This window comes from Rhea americana, unplaced genomic scaffold (genome assembly GCF_003343005.1).
Source record: "Rhea americana isolate MKP2758 unplaced genomic scaffold, rheAme1 scaffold_259, whole genome shotgun sequence".
Taxonomy (NCBI): domain Eukaryota; kingdom Metazoa; phylum Chordata; class Aves; order Rheiformes; family Rheidae; genus Rhea; species Rhea americana.
The window spans coordinates 20,309-40,575 of NW_028186378.1; the positions used below are offsets into that span (position 1 = coordinate 20,309).

General features: G+C 40.3%; 1 protein-coding gene across 1 annotated transcript in view; it reads right to left on the reverse strand.

Annotated features, from left to right (window-relative positions):
- The window catches only part of RBM44 (RNA binding motif protein 44), a gene marked incomplete at its 3' end in the record, with an annotated part of 37,764 nt that extends 20,303 nt beyond the window's left edge, over positions 1 to 17,461 (reverse strand). The window contains exons 1-14 of the mRNA XM_085307478.1: positions 15,956 to 17,461; positions 15,783 to 15,841; positions 14,194 to 14,370; positions 12,787 to 12,973; positions 12,683 to 12,708; positions 11,651 to 11,723; positions 11,233 to 11,335; positions 10,784 to 10,897; positions 9,843 to 9,916; positions 9,670 to 9,743; positions 8,911 to 9,301; positions 7,985 to 8,130; positions 7,723 to 7,866; positions 2,097 to 2,164 (exon numbers count right to left, since the gene is read on the reverse strand). Coding sequence (XP_085163604.1) covers positions 2,097 to 2,164; positions 7,723 to 7,866; positions 7,985 to 8,130; positions 8,911 to 9,301; positions 9,670 to 9,743; positions 9,843 to 9,916; positions 10,784 to 10,897; positions 11,233 to 11,335; positions 11,651 to 11,723; positions 12,683 to 12,708; positions 12,787 to 12,973; positions 14,194 to 14,370; positions 15,783 to 15,841; positions 15,956 to 17,461 — 3,142 coding nt within the window. The remainder of the gene's footprint in view (positions 1 to 2,096; positions 2,165 to 7,722; positions 7,867 to 7,984; positions 8,131 to 8,910; positions 9,302 to 9,669; positions 9,744 to 9,842; positions 9,917 to 10,783; positions 10,898 to 11,232; positions 11,336 to 11,650; positions 11,724 to 12,682; positions 12,709 to 12,786; positions 12,974 to 14,193; positions 14,371 to 15,782; positions 15,842 to 15,955) is intronic.
- Positions 17,462 to 20,267: the final 2,806 nt, after the last annotated feature.

Genomic DNA, 20,267 nt, shown 5'->3' on the forward strand with positions numbered 1-20,267 from the left:
AAAAAAAAAAAAAAAAAAAAAAAAAAAAAAAAAGCATCAGAAACCTCAACACCTGTGACTTAACCTCGACTTTGGGGCTCTCTCAGTTGTTACTTGCAATTACAGTGCAACGTGAAATTATAGCAACCACGTCCGTGCGTGGGGCTTTAAAGCAGAACGAAACGAGCAGGCTGTTTTTGGGGAACAGTGCAGAATGTACTCAAAAAAAAAAAGAAAAAAGAAAAAAAGCGAAAACAGGACACAGTAAAAGACAGATGTATCCACTGCTCAACACCACAATTAGCCATCATCCATCACAGTTAAGTGGCTTGCACAGAGGGAGCCTTCCCGCTGCGACAGGCTCCCGGGAGGGCAACAAAGCCGACCGGAGCGTTGCCGAACCGCGCTCTCACTTCCCGAAGCCGCGGTGCCCTTCTGCCCCTCTTCCAAACAGGCAATCGGAGAGTTGAGACCCCAAACTAAAACCAGGGTAAGGTAGGAGAAGGGAGGTAGAGCCAAGAGATATGCAATGGATTCAGAGATGCTTGCACACAACCTCCCCGGCTGCCACTTACTGCTGTATTTACATTTTGCCAGCTCATATAAGAGACACATTGCAAAGGCTGCGAGAAGGCACTTTTGCTGTACCAAAAGGCTTTACTCTGGATTTAGGCTGCTGCAGCATGTTGCCCTGCCGCAGGTCACTCAGCCTGGGAAAGCCACTTGCCTTGACCGGCAAGACCATCCTCACCAGCGAAATACCCCCAGGGAATCCCACTCACAACTCAAACACTCAGCTTGCAGCTGAAAAAAAGCAGCCCACAACCACATGCGCCCATCCTCGAGGCGTTAGGTCTCCGTGGAAGGTAAGTAAACACAATGGGCTGGATATTTTTTACTATTAGGCTCTCATTAAACATCTGTAAGAAATCCCAACTGGACTCTATCCTTTTTTCAGCAGGTCACTGTAACGTTTAATTCGACCCTCTCGCATGAGAAACGCAGAGGTAACCACCACTTTAGCTGCTCCCAGGTAAGAAAGCATCAGGAGCAGATTTCTAATTTGTTTGCAAAGAAAGGAAGCGGAAAAGGACTAGAAAAACACAGCAGAGAAAAATCTGAGATAATCAAGAGTTACTAATTCCTGGCACTAACATTAGTCCCCCCCCCCCCACAAGCACTCCCTGTTCCATAGGTTTCTGAATACCACTGTTTACTGCTTTGGCAGCAGAGCATTGCTCTGCAAGTGAACGGGGAGAACGCGCTCTAACCATGCTGTCTTCCGTTTCTCTGTGAGTAGTCCCAAGCTAAGAACTAGTAAATAGTTAATTATGTTGAACAGAGAAGACCATTATAGGCAGCAGAGCCCGATACATTATTTACCGGGGTTCGGAGCAGGAAAAAGAAAAGCATGGGAGAACCGATGGGAGGAGAAGGAGAAGAAATCTAAGTTTCCTCAAGGAGTGCTTTGGTTTCAGGCAAGATCAGCGTTACAGCGATGGTATGTGGTTCCCCTTTCAAGTAATTTTAAATAAAAACATTTCTTATTCTGAGTATTTCCAGTGCAGGATCCGGGCTTTTTACTGCATGTATTCAGGCAGTTACATGACAAGATCACAGGTAAATCTACCTGCTGCATCTGAAATCCCATGAACATCGAAGAATGCCGGAGCACACAGTGCAACGTGAAAGTAATTGCGCAAGCCGAGAATTTCCAAACTGATTTTAAGTCGAACCATCCAAAAAACCAGGAGTTTGAAACCTCTGCGACAGAAACTGCCGTGAGAACGAACACTTCTCCAGTTGCGCCCCTCCTGCGTGTCTACTTCAGAAATAGGAATAAAAGGGAACGCTAAAACTGCCTCCTAGTAATTAACCTGAACTGCTGAAAGAAACGGCAGAGCAGGACATCCAAAGCAAGCAGGTTTTAGTAAATTTAAGTTATCAGAAAAACACTGCGCGCGCAACGGGCCGCTTCAGGTAGCGTCATCACGTGGCGTACTCAGAGACCACCTCAGACATTTTATTATTTCCTAGCACTCTCCCCCGCTCAACGCCGCCCGCTTTCACCGAAAAGCCCGGCGCCCGGGCTCGCCGGAGAGCCGCCGCGCACTCACCCAGCACGAAGCAGAGGAAGCGCCGCGGCAGCAGAGCCATCCGGCGGCGGCGGCGGGCGGGGGGGGCCCTCCCGGGCGGGCCCGCCCCGGCCCGGCCCGGCGCTCCCTCCCCCGAGCCCGGCTGCGCTTGCCTCTGCCCTCCCGCTAAGGCCTTGCCTTCCCTTTCTTTTTACGGTGTTGGGTACGAGTGCTGGAGGTAATGCAATTTTAAAAGGACAGTTGTACGTATATAAAACGAACACATGCACACCGCCTATGTATGTGCCGCTTTGAGTGCAAAATGATTATCGAGCGAGTAGAGCTCCACCTGCAGCTCATCACTTGAATCCCTGCCTGGCATGAACGTGAGCAGGTGCCAGCGCTCGGGCTCTCCAGAAAGCAGCAGCATGCCGTCCAGCTGTGCCGAGGCCAGGCTGAGCAGGGCCTCCATCAGCCCGAAACCACTCCATTCACGCAGGGTGGCAGCCCTCGCTTTAGCGTTTCACCCTGGGCACCTTCCTGCCATAGATAAGCTAGTATGTTCCTGTAGGGGAAGGCAGAAATAACTCCTGTTTAATTACAGAATCAAGTCCGGGGAAGAGAAAGGGCAGCATTTGCTATTAATAATGGGGTGGAGCAAAGCCCACAGCTGTTTTCACCTTGATACGAACACGGGAAGACAAACAAGCAAACAGATCTGAGGCCTGACCGGCACCTTCAAGAGCTGATTTTCAGTACTGGCTGCCAAACGCAACGCTACSCTCTGGACGCGTTGCCTGCGACAGTTCTGCTAAGAGGAGAGAAGGACATGAAACRTGACAACAGCAAAACATAAGCACAACTTTCTGAAGAAGGAATTTTAACTTTTATTTGCAGGCAAGACTGGCTCTTTCCAGCAGCAAACGCAGCCTGGACCGAGAATGAAGTATAACCTAGGGCCAGAGCTGGGCAGCTGCGCTGCCTCACCCCACAACATGGCAGCATGTGCCTGGCAGTGCCAGTCAAGGGTCTCCTCGCTCCTTACCAGGCACACGCACCAAAGCTGCCTTTTCTTCATTAGCCAGAGAAGGATTTTAAAAGCTATACTCCTTCTGTACAGTAACCACACACCCAAATAGGACCCCCCCCCCATCCTCTCCCCCTCCCCCTGTATCAGCTTATGTGACATAACAGCTTGGGGCACCCATCCCCTGCTTGCGCCCATGCAAGTAGATTACAAGACAAAAAAAACAGAGCAAAAACCAATCCACGTTCTGAAAAACCAGTACAGGGTAGAAGATCATCCTGAAGGATGTATTTGGCCATCAGACTCGGAAGCACACTGTGGAACTGCCAAGGGAGAAGGGATACAAGATCACCCTGCTCCTAAGTAACTGCTGCTGTTGTAACACTGAGATTATATAACAAAAACCATGAGGACTGGAAACACTGAAGTCTGCTTTTCTAAAATAAAGTCTCCTCTGATTTCTCCCTTCTCTGTCTTGTATCAAAAGAATACATGAAATTTCTGCAAACTATTCAGAACGAGGTTATCTGGAAAGAACTTAAACATGCTGGCAATTTATTAAATACGTTGTACTTCGAACCATCTTACCACCTACTATAATGCCTAAAATTAAGAGGCATATAAGAATTACAGGGGTGGGGTGCTTCAGTGATCACTAAGCATAGCAATGTCCTTCCAGTATTAGGAAAGTCCTGTTTCCCCTGAAATACACTCTTTTAATTACATTACTCAGAGAAACCTGTTGTTCAATGCTTGAGAACAACAGGTGGAAAACAACATGTAGAGAACAACAAAACTGAGAAAAACCATTTAAGATCTGTATATACAGAGAAAACACCCCCAACTGCTCTTCAGGTTATTCTGTCTTGGATAAGACTGCAAATCATGCAGTGACACTACATGGATTTTCATTAAGATCCACTGAGGAAAAAAAAAAAAAAAAAAAAAACAGGCAAGAAACACAGTATGATCCTGGAACAAGCTAGGGCACAGAATTTGCAAAAATCTTCCAAGATGATCAATTCTTCATTATCAGAAAATCACCTTAAAAATAAACAAACAGAAGAAGAAGTAGGTAAATTTAGCATGTATATACCCAAACTCAAACAAAAGGAACATTAATTTCAGTGCCCTAGAAAACCACTAAAAGCTATGACAATTTTGCTCTAGAGTTTGCAGGAAATCTGCATGTAGAAGCAGCTTCCTTAGAATCAAGGGAAAGAAATTATTAACAAGAAAATAAAATATATGATCTTTGTGTAATAAGTCATATTCATAATCATAAAAAAATTAAAATGTAAACTAAGTTTTAGAAATCCATTCTTAATAACTGGTTTATACTATAAAAACAAACGAAGTTTCTCTCCTAGTTTTATAAAATCCAATCTTGAAACTGCTGGGGAAATAAATGAACCAATGAATACTACTAGTGTATGAATTTAGGTTGGACAGAATTTTGGTATCATTTAGGAATGCCTGATGGAGATTGTTCAAATAATACAGTCTTGCCAACAGACACTGTATGGACTCCATGCATTTCTGTGTTGCTCAGAGCAATGTATTTTAGTCATTATTTGATGGGACAAATCTCAATAGGCAGAAAATGTCTATTTTTACATCTTTACTATGCAGATTATGAATTTCATGGAAAAATTCCAACTGTGGACATTTGGCACTGCTAAAATTTAAGGGAAATGGCCATTTTTAATACCACACCAAATAACTATCATTTCATCACAATTCTTTTCAACTGCTGCCATTAGGTTTAAAAACCTCTCACCTATTCTCCTATTCTAATGAAGTTATGTCTTCAAAATTAACAAACATACAAGATCTGTAAATATTTATAAGCCAAGCTCCGGGCTAATTCAGCCAAAGAGCGTGTGTGTCGGGGGGAAGAGGGGGGCGAAATCAAGTGAGTTGGTATGATGCTTTGAGGCTGAACTTGTTAAACACAAAATACTACGTAACACAGCTTGACATAAAACTACTATCTATAAAAACTGCATTCCATGTTTCATCACTTTGCAGGAACATAAGGTTGCCAAGTGCTTACCATTCAAGAAAATCTGTAGCTATACACAAAACAGAAATTCTATCCAATGGACCAGAATCATCTTTTTTTAAACATTTTACTTACAAGTTTAKAGTTCTTCCATTACTCACTAATGACTTGGCTATTCAACAGCTCCCTCATTATGAAAGTAAAAATTGTTCTAGACAATCTCTCTTCAGCAAAGCAATAGACCAAAAACACTATTGTAGAAAATAATTATGACTGTAAAACTCTCATACAATTTTATAATCATTTTACAAGCACAACACATTTGAAAGCTATTAAAATCTTACTAATGGAAAATATTTTGAAGTATAACATAAGCTTTTTGATGAGTTTGTGTCTGTGTTTGCAATCCTGTGGAAGTAAATCAGTAGATCACTATGAAGACTTCTTTTTAAACATTGTTTTGACTCACAAGAAGCCTCAGCCTACAAGGTAGTCAAATGCCAAACTAACAAATGTGAGTTACATTAGTCATTTTAAAAGGAGCTTGACCAAACACATGTATTGATTGGGAGTCTTTCATGCTCACCATAGGGGGTGCAATCTCATGCTGAATTTAAAATCCTATCAAATGTCTCTGTATTCAGTACTTAATCTACTTTCAGTCTTTCTGAAGGACTTTTCTGATCACTGCTGCTCCTTTCTGCAGCAAGGACTGGGGTGAACTAATGGCCAAGAATAGCCTATAAGCATCTATCTGTACTGTTTACGCATCTGCAGAAGTGCTTCTGCTTCAGCCGAGCAGGCAGGATCTAAGTCTTTTACAGTTCTAGTATTTAATACACAGTTAGGGCTCTGTTGTGGTGGTCTTACATGCTACTGTCACATGTACATAAACACCCGACCTGGAGAATTTAGTCTGAAAAGCAACAGGCAGAGGGTGGTGAAGATCCTTACGCATGTCCAGCTATCAGCATAAATCAAACTGGTCTGGTAACTAAATCCGTATCTCCTCTTCCTAGTATTCCACACTTACSTGAGCAGATTGTTTGATTATGCTTGAAAGAACCTTGAGGCCAAAATCAGAGCATGAAGAATTTGGTGCAGTTTGGGAAAGAAACACTACAGAACAACCGGTATCATGCAGTTTGACAGAGCCCAGTGTTTGTGGGCCCAAGTGAAGTAAGGGGTGCACAGGAAGGGAAGTAAATAATTTCTAAGAACGCAAGGAACAACACAGGAACCCTGTCCACGGCACTGCTGGCAGCCCTAAAACAAGCAGAACACAAAGCCCCAGGAAAGACTGGAACAAGTGCTAACTCAAGGACTTTTCCTATAGGAGACTACATTCCTCTCCAGAATTCTGGGCTGGGTTTTGTTCTGTTTTGAGTTATGGTTTCTCTGGAGGGACTTGTCTCACCCAATATACTCACAGCTGTAATGTTTCCCCCAGGGAGATGTCCCCTGTTCACTTCTACTCRAACTTTCTTTTTGCAGGAGTTTTTCCCATTTGTAAGGATGGGACTGAAGGAACTGTCTGACAGCTCCTTCCTACTTATTCCTCCCTCACTACGAGCCACAAAATCTCTCCTCTTCCCATGCTGGCACTGACGCTCACCTGACTTCTCACTGAAACAGCTCAGCYTGTTAAGCTGACCAAAGATTAGCTAAAGGAGGAGGGAAAAAACAAACAAAAGCAACCTTCCCCCAGCCCCACAGACCTTCTAAGCTTAGGCTCTTGCTCCATCTGCTGCTGCCAGCTACATAATCCCATCACCATCCTTGCTCTCTTCAACAATCGAACCTGGTTTTCTATGCCAGCAGAGAACTACTAACTAGTGTTGGCCAGAGTCATTTTTCTGGGCAAGGAAACASGACCTCTCCTTTCAGTAGAGGCCAGCTGGTGTGTTAGCCCAAAATACCTCATGTAGCCACACCTTTAGTTGCAACCTATTCTTCTCAGGATTGCGTTAATGGAATATGGAATGCACCTGCCTCTTCTCCAGCATGTTCAGCTTGCTGCAGCTTCCTGCAACAGCCGCTGTTGCATCACTGTACAAGATTTCTAGGCAACCCAGCAGAAGAAAGGAAAAGAAGAATCTACCAAGCCCTTTAATAGGGAAAAAAACCCATAAAAGACATACGATCTTACTCTGTTGCATTTCTAGTCTGGAACTGACAATCTTGTATGTCAGACATAATATTTTTCTTTTTTTTTTTTTTCAAATCAAAATCAAGCCTCTTCTGGGTGGGATTTCTTTATGAAATGCCATGACAAGAACTGACCATTAGATGTCACCTTTGTCCAGAATATTTACGAACATGTAGTCTGTAATTTCAGAGCTGTTAAAACAGTTCTCCACTGCTAATCAATAAAAGAGTGTGCATAATAAAAGCCTTAGCCTACCACGTGTTATAAGATACATTTTATACTGGACAGAGCTAGCAACCTAATCTGTTTACAGACTGCTCTGCAAAAACCTTTTAACAGCCCTTAGAAATCCTACAGTGGATTGATTCAGTCACTCCTGCACATGCAGAGCTTTATATTTACTAATCTAGTCAGGCTACACCCCTAAACAAATTGATGTATTTTCATATCAACATATTCAACATATCAGGCTAGAATACTCACTTATTTGCATTCCTTTTTCCCCCCACACTTGGGCATGGATTTCCTTAGAATGAGAGAGGTCCTTTTCACAATAGAATTTATGGACAAGCCACTGAGGATACCTTTATTGTTTGTTCTCACCTCCAGCAGAGCATCTATAATTTTTTCCCTATGCGAATAACAGAAATAACTGTTACATCATCTGCAATACATTTAGTTCAACTCAGCTACCATGAATACTGGCTCCATTACAAATCAAGGAAGAAATAAAACCTGCATACTCTTACCTACTAGCCTCTGGATGAATTTCTTGAAGTTTCTTCATTAATTTGGTAAAACTGCTCAAGTTCAGTGTATTAGGAGGAATAAAGGTATCAAATGGATCAGAGAAGAAAAGCGCAGATGTTTTCTGCTGACAATTCTCTCCAGTATCCTGGAAATGCATCAGAATAATCAAAAAGTGAATGGGTTAAACATTGTCCAGATAACATGGCATACCCTTACCACTTACAAATGTTCCTGTTACAGAAGAAGAAAAGTGACAGACATAAATACAGATTCAGATCAGTAAGAAGTGGTTGTGCTGAGGCTAGTTATATTTTCAGGTGTAAACTAGAAAGAACAACTACATGTATTTATGTGCAACTTAGATTGATACAAGACAAAATACATCTATTGCACAGAAGATCTAATTTAATGTAGCAGGGATGACAATACTATTAGATCTAAACTGTAAAGTTCCAGTTCTGTAGGAAATACAGTTAAAATCAAGAAGTAGAATATCCATAAAGCTTTTTAGAGCAACAATAGCAATTTTTAATTTTGCTTTATCTGTCAAGAACAAACCTAAGTAAACCTAAGTGAAATCTTTCCCGTACGAAGTCACAGGACATTCACATACAAACAAGCACTGTAAGTGAAACGAAAGGGAAAAAAAAAATAAAAAATAAAGCAAGAAGAAAAATCCTGTATGAACACCTGTGTTCCTGACTGGATTACAATTAAGAGAGAACTCTATAACCTGATGCAGGAGCAAAGGAATGGTCATTCTTCTGCAGTATGCCAGAAATTTATTACTGACCCTTAACATGCTTTTCTAACCTAACATCATTCCAATATATACTAAACACAACATCTTATGGAACAAGAAGTTGCTTCAAAATTTAAGGCTCTTAATCTGCTACATAAAAAAGCCTTAGTAATAATCATTTACCTGTTGATTAACTCCAACCAAAGAATGTTCTGAGCCTTCAGTAGATGAACGCAGATCAAGGCGGCTTGTTTTTGAAGGGACTTGTGTAGCCTGAGTAATTTTTGAAGTTGTGGGAAGGAGAAGTACTTTCTCAGAAGCAGAGGTGGCAGCAGATGCTTTCATAGAATTGGAAGCCAAAGTGGATGTTTTATCTTGAACATTTTTTTGAGAGTTATTGGACTGGATTTCATACCAAAACTTATTCAAAAGGTTCTGAGAAACTGAAGATCTGCTCTCTGATGCACTTTTTATAAATTCAACGCTTACTGTCTTTCCTTTTATTTCTTTTCTATTCATTTCTTCTACAGCTAACTTTGCTTTATTAGCTTCTTTAAAGCAAAGAAATGCGTATCTAAGATGCAAAAACATTAAAAAGAAACTTTTTAGGTGAAGTATCTTACAATAAAAAAAGTAAAAGTATCTTGCAATACTACATAATGTTGATGAGAGTATTAATACTATGGATAGCAACACATCATGGTTCTCATCTTTTGAATATTAACTGGTATCTTTCAATTAAACTTCAATAGAACATTTCAGATTGCATAACCTCAATAAAATACCAGCTGTCTGGAATTACAAATCTTTGCCAAATAACCCGTTATCTGCATGACATACTGAAGCAAAATAAAAACAAATTAATGCACAACCCCCTCCTCTCTCTCATGACTCACTTATTTTGACAGCAAAAAACTTGAAAGAAAGCATCTATTAATATACCTGTGGTTAGCAGAATCCGCACAGATAAGAATGTTAGAAACCTGATACTTCTGGAAATGTGATCTTAAATCACCCTAAAACATATAAGCATATTTTGGTTGTGAAACATAACATCAAAAGATTCACAAGATAAACACGTATTATGACCACAATGCAAACAAGAACAAGTGTACCTCTGACACTGAAGAACTTAAGCCTCCAACATGAATAAAAAAATACTCATTTGCACTCTCCATTATCTTCGGTTCTGAAAGTAAGAAAACAAAGTGTTACTAACTACTCCTGTTTCAGTTCAAGCTAACATCTCTGTAAATCTGGAAAACATGTAGACAGAAAAATCTCTAAAGAACTAAATGAATGAACAGTATTTTTAATAGAAAAAGTAGTGCCATGGGAAGTGGCACTTCTCAGTTTCTAAAATCTGTTTCCTATGTGCATTTCCTGATGTCTGATTAAAAAAAAATACAACTTCTCTTTCCAGCTTTCTCTTCAGTGTGGGTCTTTCAGCCATACAATTTCATATAACTTGCTGTAAAGTGTCTTTAAATACACTTCCTTTAAAACAGTGTCTAGAAAACAATATATTCAGGAACTTCAGAAGGGAAGGAGAATTACAAACATTTCTTTTACACACTGTAGAAGTCAGCATTCTAACTACAATCAGAGAAGACACTAGTTTGAACTAACAGATGCCAGCTCTGAAGCATAATTAGAGTACTGAGAAGCCCCATCACGGAGCACACACACTCTCATATTTCAGTGTACTTGGACTTCTAATTATGTCCATCACAGCAACCTGCATCTCAGAACATGCACAATTTCCAACTCTTAGAAGTCAAAAAAAGTAGAAAGAAGAGGAACAGAGAAAAGAAAAGACTTCCAGCTGCAAGACTGGCTGTACTTTTACAGAATTCAATTTAACCCATGCAGGTTAAGTTTTCAAGGAAAAAAAGCGGATGAAAAGATTTTATCATCTGTACAAGCACACAATGCAAGTAAATACAAAACAAAGCTAAAAGCTCATTTTTTTAAAAAAAAACAGGTTTACTTTTGTTTTAGAAGGAACACAAAACATTCAAATAATAAATACTATTATTAAAGCATCTGAACTCACCTCTTGAACCATCTGCATCTTGTTTTTCATCAAATGTTAGTGAAAAATCTGTTGCTGTCAGGTTCTCTTTAGCATCAAACCAGTGTTCATTCACTTCTTCATTTTTCCTGCAGTCTTGACAGTTAAAATAGATTTCAGTGTATTAAAATTCAAACCACTGTATCCAACATGAAAAGGTATTGGATTTCTGCTCTGTGTATTTAAGAAGATTCCAGCTATCTACGTAGCTTGCAACTACATGATGGAGAGGTGACACATACTAGATCTCACTTCCGATCTAAGTCATGTGAAATTTTTTCAATAAAACTGTAACATACAGCTGATGTAAAATTAAGTGCTGCATCAGAGAAGGGACACTAGAGCATCACATCTATGTTTTACTCACAGTTCTTTTTCAATAGCTTAGCTAACACATACTACAGTACTTGGATTAGAGGCAGTTAGCTTACCATATTCCATATCCTGACGTTTATGGTGCTCTTCAAATGTCTTGGAAGAAGTACAGCGTCTAGGCTGACGGCCATCAGTTAAATGTACTGTCTGAGGACTGTCCTACAAACACGCTTCAGTTACATTACAGCACTCGCACTTACATGTCATTTTTCCGAGTTTCAGAATATTAACTGATGAAATGTGTAGGTTAACCTTTTAAAACTCACCTATCTTGTTCAAGAACTTGTGAGTTATTTTGAAAGGTCAATCAAAATTCTAGTCATACCAGATGCATTTGCTATTCTAGCAAATGTCTGACAGACGATTCTAGCTTGAATTACGAAGAGTGTGATTGTTTTTGCATATACCTATCTAAAAGTAAGCTATTCTTAACATGGTAAACATCTATGCAACTCATAATGAGGAAGTCCCTACCACATTGACAGAAATTTCCATTTCTTGCAGTTTTGGTTCTTCAACGTCTGTTTTTCTTGCACCTAGAGTTGAACTAAAGAAGATCCAAGAATTTAATAAAAAATATAGCACAGTAATTTTTAATTCTACCATGATACTCTGTAGTATTCTTTTAAATATATCTAGCTACAGAATAATGGAAAAAGCCCACAGGAAAATACATTGTATGTGCTTAATAAAGCTTAGCTTAAAAAGAGAATTCAATTTTATGTTGTATTTTGTAATAGCATTGAACGTTGTTTTAAATTTCAGGTTGCAACCAATGTTTACACTGAATTGTTTCTCCTTTGTATTTAGATTGGCTTCCTGCGTGATGTTACAGGGCACCTTTTCACAATCTGAAGTCTCCACACAGTTTTTGATTTATTTAGAAATACTTAACAAGAAATTTTAAAAGGATCTATAGTTGTTTACCTTATGCAGTACTAACTTATTATGTAAATAGTGATTAAAAAGTAAAGTAATTGACAGTGATTTTTGAGCATACGCAGTACCACGTCTGCTTGAAGTATAGAGTTATTTTTCTATCATCCTTTACAACTGAAAGATAATCATGGCAACATTGCCAAGATTATATACTTGATATCTTTGCTAAAAAGGTTTTCTCTGTGTGTATGCGCACACTTNAAAAAAAAAAAAGAAAGAAAAGCAAGATACCATAGATTAGAGGTTAGAGAAAGACCTGAGGTCTGAAAGTAATAGAGGGGCAAAGCAAGCTGTACACTGGAAACATCTGCTGTAAAGACAAAAAAAACAAAAAAGAAAAAAAACAAAAAAAAACGCAACTCCATAGTTCACGTATCAGAATGCTACGGAGTAAGACTTTTCTTAAAAATAAAATCACTGTGCCCAAAATACCATGCTAGTCTTTCAGCTGAACAGTATGGCGCAACAAGATACAGTCTGAAACACAAAACTCAAGTTTAACATCTTCTACACTCGCATCTCGTTTATTTTAAACTATAATACATAACATGCATCAGGACTACTTACCCGTAACAAAGATTCTCTCTGTACACCTGTCAAAAAAGAAAGGATTTGCCTTAGCTTTCCGAAGGAAGTATTTCATATTTTCAAAAAAGTAATTTAAAAATTACCTTGCACGGGACATAAGAAGAAAAAAATGGGAACAACTTTGTCTCAATTGATAGAGGGGGAAGTGTATCTAGTGGTATGCCCATTTCTATTTTCTTTTTCATACTGTCGTAGTTCTTTTTCAGCTCTTCCAAAACCAATAGGAGAGACGAATTTAGTTCAGCGTTAGCAAAACCATTTTTATTACATCTGTTAAAATATGCATAAGAAAAAGAGATCAACTTAGTAAGACATTTTATTTACTTTACTGCTTCCAGAATTATCCAAACATTTTGCAGTGCTTCAGGATTTTTTTTAAGTGGGTATCTATATCCCTGATCATAGTGACAAATATTAACTTCAGATGTTGTCACTTTTTTGGCCTGTATTTCTAACGGTTTGTGGACTCTGCCATGAAGAAGTTCATTAATGAGTTAATCACATCTGTGTAAGAGCCCGATTCTTCCAGCATCTGGATAAAAGCTTGAACTACTTTCCCCCTCCTCACTAAGACACAGTAAGCACTGTAATTCACTCAGATACAGTAAGCAGAACACTTCAGAAACTCTCAAAAGCATTTTGCAAATTTTGAAAGACTCCTAGCTCCCTTCTAACACGTGCATGCATTCTTTAGAGCCACATTTCATGTCACAGTCTTACTATACACCTTCTTACGCACTTGCTAAACATTTGTTATGGAGCAGACACTAAGATACTGATTTTTTAAGATTAGTGTACTTGTTTCATTTATCTCTAAAATGCTGTTCAAAACAACGCTAGCTGCTTCTCAGGAGACCTACCTAAGAAGAGAAAAACAATTAGCAACTATCCGCCACAATACTTGTTTGTAGTTCTCCAAGCAATGCTCTAAGGCAGAGAGCAGTAATGGAGAAATACACAGCACAGAAGCTGGTGGCAGCTTTCAGCAATCAGTAGCATAGTCAGCATTCAGCCTCAGAGATTCTTAGTTGAATTCCAGTTCGTTACATAGCATACACGTTAGCTGCTATAGACTCTTCAATCACTATTCCCTTCTCGCCTCTCTTCTTACCATTTCTGTACCACTTCTGTCTTTCTCCCTTATACCGTCCCCCAATTCTCCASCTCTATACATCTGCTCCATTCCTGCACGGATTCCCTGTACTACTCCTTTTGTACTCTTCCTCCTGTACAGGAAGATAATCTTGGAAACAGAACTGTTTTTTGCTTTAAAAAGGATGTGCACGGGCCCACCAACTATGTGATACAGAAAGTTTTAGGCTAAAAATAAGACTCAGGAGTTATGTGAATGTGGACTGCTTGGCTAACAATTGTAACTATACACACTATTATGAACTACGCACGCAGCAGAACAGTAATATTTAACATTTTAATAATATCTTAATAAAAGACATTATTAATTTCATTTTAAAGGACATTAAAGTATATACCTGTTGAAACATTTTTCTTCTTCCATCATCAGTTTGTAAATCTTCAAGCAGTGATGGCAACACATCTGATAATGAATCTTCAGAATCTGCAATTCTGCTTCAATAGCTCTCCGCAGTATTTTTTTGCAGTAGCTTGATGCAGATTCCTTCAGAGTTTGTTTGTCAAGGTGTAGGGGCCTTTAAAGTAATAATAATAAAAATAATAAAAAAAATTTTGAAACACTTGAATCAATTCAAGTTTATTTTGAAACAGAAGCTTTCCAGAAGCTATTTTTGATGTTTCAAGGTAAAAAAAGAATGCTCTATTAGTCAGAAAAAAAAACAAGTGTTTTACAATAGCCAATGGAACACCCTTCACATTAAAAATCAGCCTTAACTAAGAGGCATAAAGTACACTAGCACTGTAGTAATTTTTACATGAAAAGTGTGATCCTAAGAACAAAGAGAAACTAAGCAGCTCTGCTGACCTACCGATGCGTTTAGGTTTGCATGTTAAAATAGAGTCATAGAACGATTTAGATTGAAATGGACTTCTGGAGGTTTCCCATCCAAACTTCTGTTCAAAGCAGAGTTAGCTTCAAAATTAGCTCAAGATCTTATCCAGATGCATTTTCCTGTTCTCAAGAAAGGTGACTCTACAACCTCTCTGGGCAATGTGTTTCAACACTTTACTGCTTGGGGGCAGGTTTAGCTCAGCTGGTTAGAGTGTGGTGCTGCTAACACCAAGGTYACAGGTTCAATCCCTGTATGGGCTGTGCTGAGGGTTGGACTAGATGATCTCCAGAGGTCCCTTCCAACCAATAACAACATTCTATGATTCTATGATACTCCCACTGTAAGAACTTTTTGTTACACCCACTTAGAAATTCCCCGACTGTAACTGCTGCTTCCCGTCCTTCCACAAAGCACCTCTGCAACGGATCTGACTCCATCTTCTCTATAACACATCATTAGACGGCTAAACACTGCAATTAGCTTTCTCACTTCCCCAGCGTTCCCTTCTCCAGGCTGAACAAACCCAGCTCCCTCAGCCTCTCCTCGTCCATCATGCGCTCTAGCTCTCCCAGCCATTTCAGCAGCTCTCCACCGAGATTTCATCAGTTTACCAATTTTTCTTGTATTAAAAGGTCCTAGACTGGAGACAGTTTTCCAGCTGCAGTCTAATGAGTGCCAAACTGAGATGAATAGTCACTACGCTCCATCTGCTATGTGGTTTCGTTCCTCACTATACGTGCGCACTGCTGACTTATGCTCAACTTTTTGCTCAGCAGCATACCAAGTCCCTTTCTGGAAAGCTGCTTCTTGGCCAGCTGGCATCCTCCAGCCTCTACTGCTTGTGGCATGGAGTCATTCCACTCCCGCTCCAAGACTACGTTTGTCTTTGTCAAACTTCATGAGGTCCCTACTAGTTCATTTTTCTGGTTTGTCCAGGTCCTTTGAAAGGCAGCCCTACCCACCAGCATATGAGCTGCTCCCCAGCCATCTTCTATAACAGGTTTGCTAAGTCACAAACAGCTTTTCAACCATAAAGAATGTAAAAATCTTATTAAGTACCTACCATTCTGAAACAAGAGCAATTTGTGACCCACCTGTCAGTGCTCCTCTTAAAATCACTGCTACACAGCTCATTTTGTGATTCCCATGGATCCTAGACAAAAATGATTTAAAAAGTTAGTTACAAATCAGCATTTGTATAGACAAATTCTAAGCAAATTGAGGGGAGGGGAAAGCTTTATACGTCAAAATTGTTATTTAAAGATACCTGAATTGGTGAACTTTCAGTTGTTGCAGTATTGCCATCTAAACGCTTTTCCAATACGTCAGTAACCTGTGGCCAAAAGTCTTCTGCACCACCAGATACACATGACCAGTCAGTATTGCAAGCAACATCTGCACAGGTTTCACGGCGCCATTCCACAGGTCTGGATTTGTTCATCATTGTTATCTCTGTATTAACAGCCCTGGATACCAGACAAGCCTGAGCACTGGTAGCTCTACTTGTTGTAAAGCAAGCTCTAAAATCAGAACTTGCATCAACAGTCTGGTTAATGGTAACTTTAGAGTCACTGGTAACATCATTCAAGTCTGCACAACACCTCAGTTCCAAGTTCAGATAGCTGGTGCTTCCACCAGACTTATCTACAACTTCCAGCTCAAACAAGGGATTCTCTCCAGCATGAATTTCAGGAACTGGACACTGGGTTTCAACATCCTTCCGAGCACAGTCAACACAGCTGGAACTAAGTGCACACACAACAGATTCATCACACCTGTAAGAATTAGTCTCACCCGCACTTCTGCAAAATTGCATGGCTGCTGCAGGACACCTTTCCTTTGGTGAAAATGAAGGATTTCCTTGCTTCATGCAGATGCCATGAATACGTCTATCATTCTTTTCGACTAGTTTTTCATTTACAGCCACTTGGATTGACTGTGTGCCATCAGTCAAAGGAGTGTATTCCATCTTTTCATCTTCTAAACTGTCATGTATCAATGCACTTGGATAAACCTTTTCTTTGCTCCCACAAGTATGCCTTTCAAGTGTACTTTCATAAAGAAAGCTATGATACTCTGTTTGGTCTTCTTCATTATCACAACTCATGTCTTTGTAAGCTGGCAGAGACAGACAGTCCTGAAATGCTTGAGGAAGTTCTGGCACAGCTGCTTCTATGCAGATCTGATCACCTATGCAATATTTACAGGTAGTAGAACAGCCTTCTAATAGGTTAACAAGATTTTGCTCCTTTGTGACTCCATTCCCTGRAGCTTCATGAACCGGATCTATTAACTTCAAAGTTTTGATTCCTACAGTTTTCATTTGCTTACAGAACTCACTTGAGCTATTCCTATCATAATAATCTTGCTCATCAGCACTGAGATACTCCAGCTGTGAATCTTCACCTAAATCACTTTGTCTGTAATCCTCACTAACCCTGCAAATAAGATGTGTATCGTTGCATGCCGTTCCCAACATACAAGCTTCTTTCTCACTTTTATCTCCACATGCACAGCAAACTGTTGTTCTCTCTTTATTATACATTTCAATGTCTGCATCTAAAGATGAACTTAAATAAGGTAAGCTTTCCTCTGACAATTTTAATTCCGAGACATTTACGGAACATGCCTGACCAAAAACAGAATGGTTAACTTCTGCTGCAAGGTCCCTGACCAGAGTGTGCTCAACTGTCTCAGAGTAAGACAAAAGATGGGAGGTCTGAACGAAGAGCCCTGTTTTGCTTTGAACACTGCTGTTCTTTTCCAGTTCCATGGTGTAAATACTTATGTATTCCTCAGAAGCACTCCACACAAAAAACTTCTCCCAAATCAATTTCACGGTAACCTCTCAAAGTCACCTGTGCATCTTTTCCTATCGTTTTTTTGTCCTTAATACAAATAAGAGAAGTTCAAGTTAGACTCTATCACATACAGAGGCACATTACTGTCTAAAAATATTTTCCGTTAAATTAAGTATCTTATTCTAAGCTACTGTATTCTAGTACAGAAGCTAGGAATTACATGGTAAGTTCTCAAAAAAAGAGTCTAAGAGCTCAAATAAGCCTCTTAAAAAGAGTTTGCCATTCTTTCATGATTGATTTTAATTAACTGACTAAAAGTGTCCGCACAGACCAACCAATTCTATTTTCTTAAACTCCTGGGCAAAGTTTCCATCCTCTTAACGTTAGAGTATTTCTTGGCTGAAYTACCAGAATCACAGCTGACATACCACAAGATATTTATGTTTTACACTAATTTCCTGACAGCGCTCAAGTTGTCTCGATGCATTTTACTCTGAGAGCCAGGATGCCAATGTTATTCTGAATTCAGTGAGCACAAACTAACCAAATCTATGATCCCTCTGAATTCCAAAATGCACTTCATTTGTGATTTTATACTTGGACTATAAGTGGTCCCACAACCAGTATGTCTACCGGGGGGAACGTCCTCCAGTCGAGTAGTTTTTTAATTTATGTGGCTTCTGAAGTAGACAACTTAGAGCTTTGTGCTCCTCAAAAACTAAAAGCCCTCCAGGGTTGGAAGAGAAAAGAAAAAGAAAAAGAAAAAGAAAAGAAAGAAAAAGAGGAAAGCATATTCTTTATAATTCTAGAGAAACATGAAGATATGCTTACTAAGCATGGAACTTGAGAAAATTTGAGAATCTGCACAACTGGAAGGTATAAAACATTGGGGAAAACCAGAAGATGATTCTTGCATTCTTTATCTGCACTTCTTTTAGTAGCAAAAGAAAGCTGACAGTATACCAAAACTTTTCTTTGTTCTAGACTTCCAGCACAGCTAAAGACTTACAGCAACCACGAATGGAAAGCTGCTCTGAGATTAAAACAAGTTACAAGTGTTCTGCTTAATCACACCGTAAGTTTTAAAGAACTGACTCTGAAGAGCTGATTTTAGGATACCTCTCCCTCAAGGGAAAAATCTCCCAAATTTGCATCAGCATATGCTCCTCTAGTAAGAGTCATCTTAAAATATCATTTTACATCACTTCGTGGAATTAGTTTACCTCATGTAATAAAATCGTTAATAAAAATTAGACTCCCCAAAATAACCCATCGTGATTTACTTGCTTATATGCTTCAGCAAAGCAATTATTCGTTTCAAAAACATCACCTCCCTTATTACACTAACTTTAATTCTAGTAAGTTTTGAGTAAATCAATCTATGAAATTAATAATCTTGCTGTAACGTTGCCAAAACACACTTTAGCTGTCTGCCCATATATAGATTACAACAAGTTATCATACAAAAGTGATTTTTGTCACTTTATCCTAAAGGACAGATTAAGCATTMACAAACAAAATAGTTTTATGTGTATTCCTATACACATAACGATGACCCTACTGAGTCAGTCAGGGCCCACATATCCTGCCTGTGGCAAATGCCAGTGGCTGATGCCTAGAGATAAAGAGAGCAAAGAACGCTTTTGCTAGCATACATTTCCACCTTTGAAAATATCACAGYTCCAAAATCAAAACAATACCACCAGCAACTACTAATGGTGCGGTGAAGTGCTTAAAAAAAAAAACAAGACAGGAAAAAAGACATACTAGAACATAGCTTCCACGCAGCACCTGCTCTGCAGGGAGCCTGCTGCAGCTTCCCCAGGAGGGAGGAAGGGGGGCCATTAAAGCAGTTCTCTGCCTTGCTGGCCGAAGGCAGACAACCAGGTGGTTACCTGCCCCTTAGAGCGCTCTCCCGAGCCCCACCGCTTCGCTCCCCCAGGAACCACCTGCCGTACCACAGCAAAGCCCTCGACGTCGAGCCCCCGGCCCCCAGCCTCCCTCCGGCACCTCAGGCGCTCGTCGCGCCCGCGCAGCCGGCGGCCGCGGCACGCGCCCAACGGCCAGCAACCGCCGCCTCCAGCCCATTGGCCGCGCGCGGGGAGCTCTGGCGCTCCTGATTGGTCAGCCCCAGGGGCGCGCTCCGCGCTGCGGCGGCCGTTAGCGCTGGCGCGCGCCGCAGCGGCACCGCCGTTTTTTCGGCCTCTTCACGAGGGGGCGGCGCTGCCCCGCCCCGCCACGCACAGCCATGAACGCCGCGGGKGGGCGACAGCTGCTGAGGGCCCCGGGATCCCGTCTTTTACAGTCATTAACGTCTGTGAGCAGCTAGGTGGTTTTAGCTTGAGCTAGTGCATTACAGGCATTAGCGATCCCGTGTAAATTGGGAAATGATGCTCCTGTGAGAGGGGACACCTCGTAAATACCAATTTTTGCTAGACCCTCTGGATACCCTCAGCATAGGCTTAAAGTAAATCTTAACATGTTTGCATTTCAAAGCATGCAGGACATCACTTAGCTGCCTGTAAAAACCCCCACCCCCCAAACAAGCCCCTGTATCAATTGCTTAAAACATTTTTAAAGGGGAGAGGAAATAAAGAAGAATGGTGCGTGCCAATGACCAYCATCATCAGTGCAAGAGGAAATTTAACGCTGAAGTTTAGAAGTTTTTGATGAATGGTGTTGTGGCTCTTCGTGAAGAAATTACTTTGAGGGTTTACAATAATTTAAGCMAGCGGAGAAGCCATCCTGTTAGCAATACCACTGGGAGCCCTTCAGGCA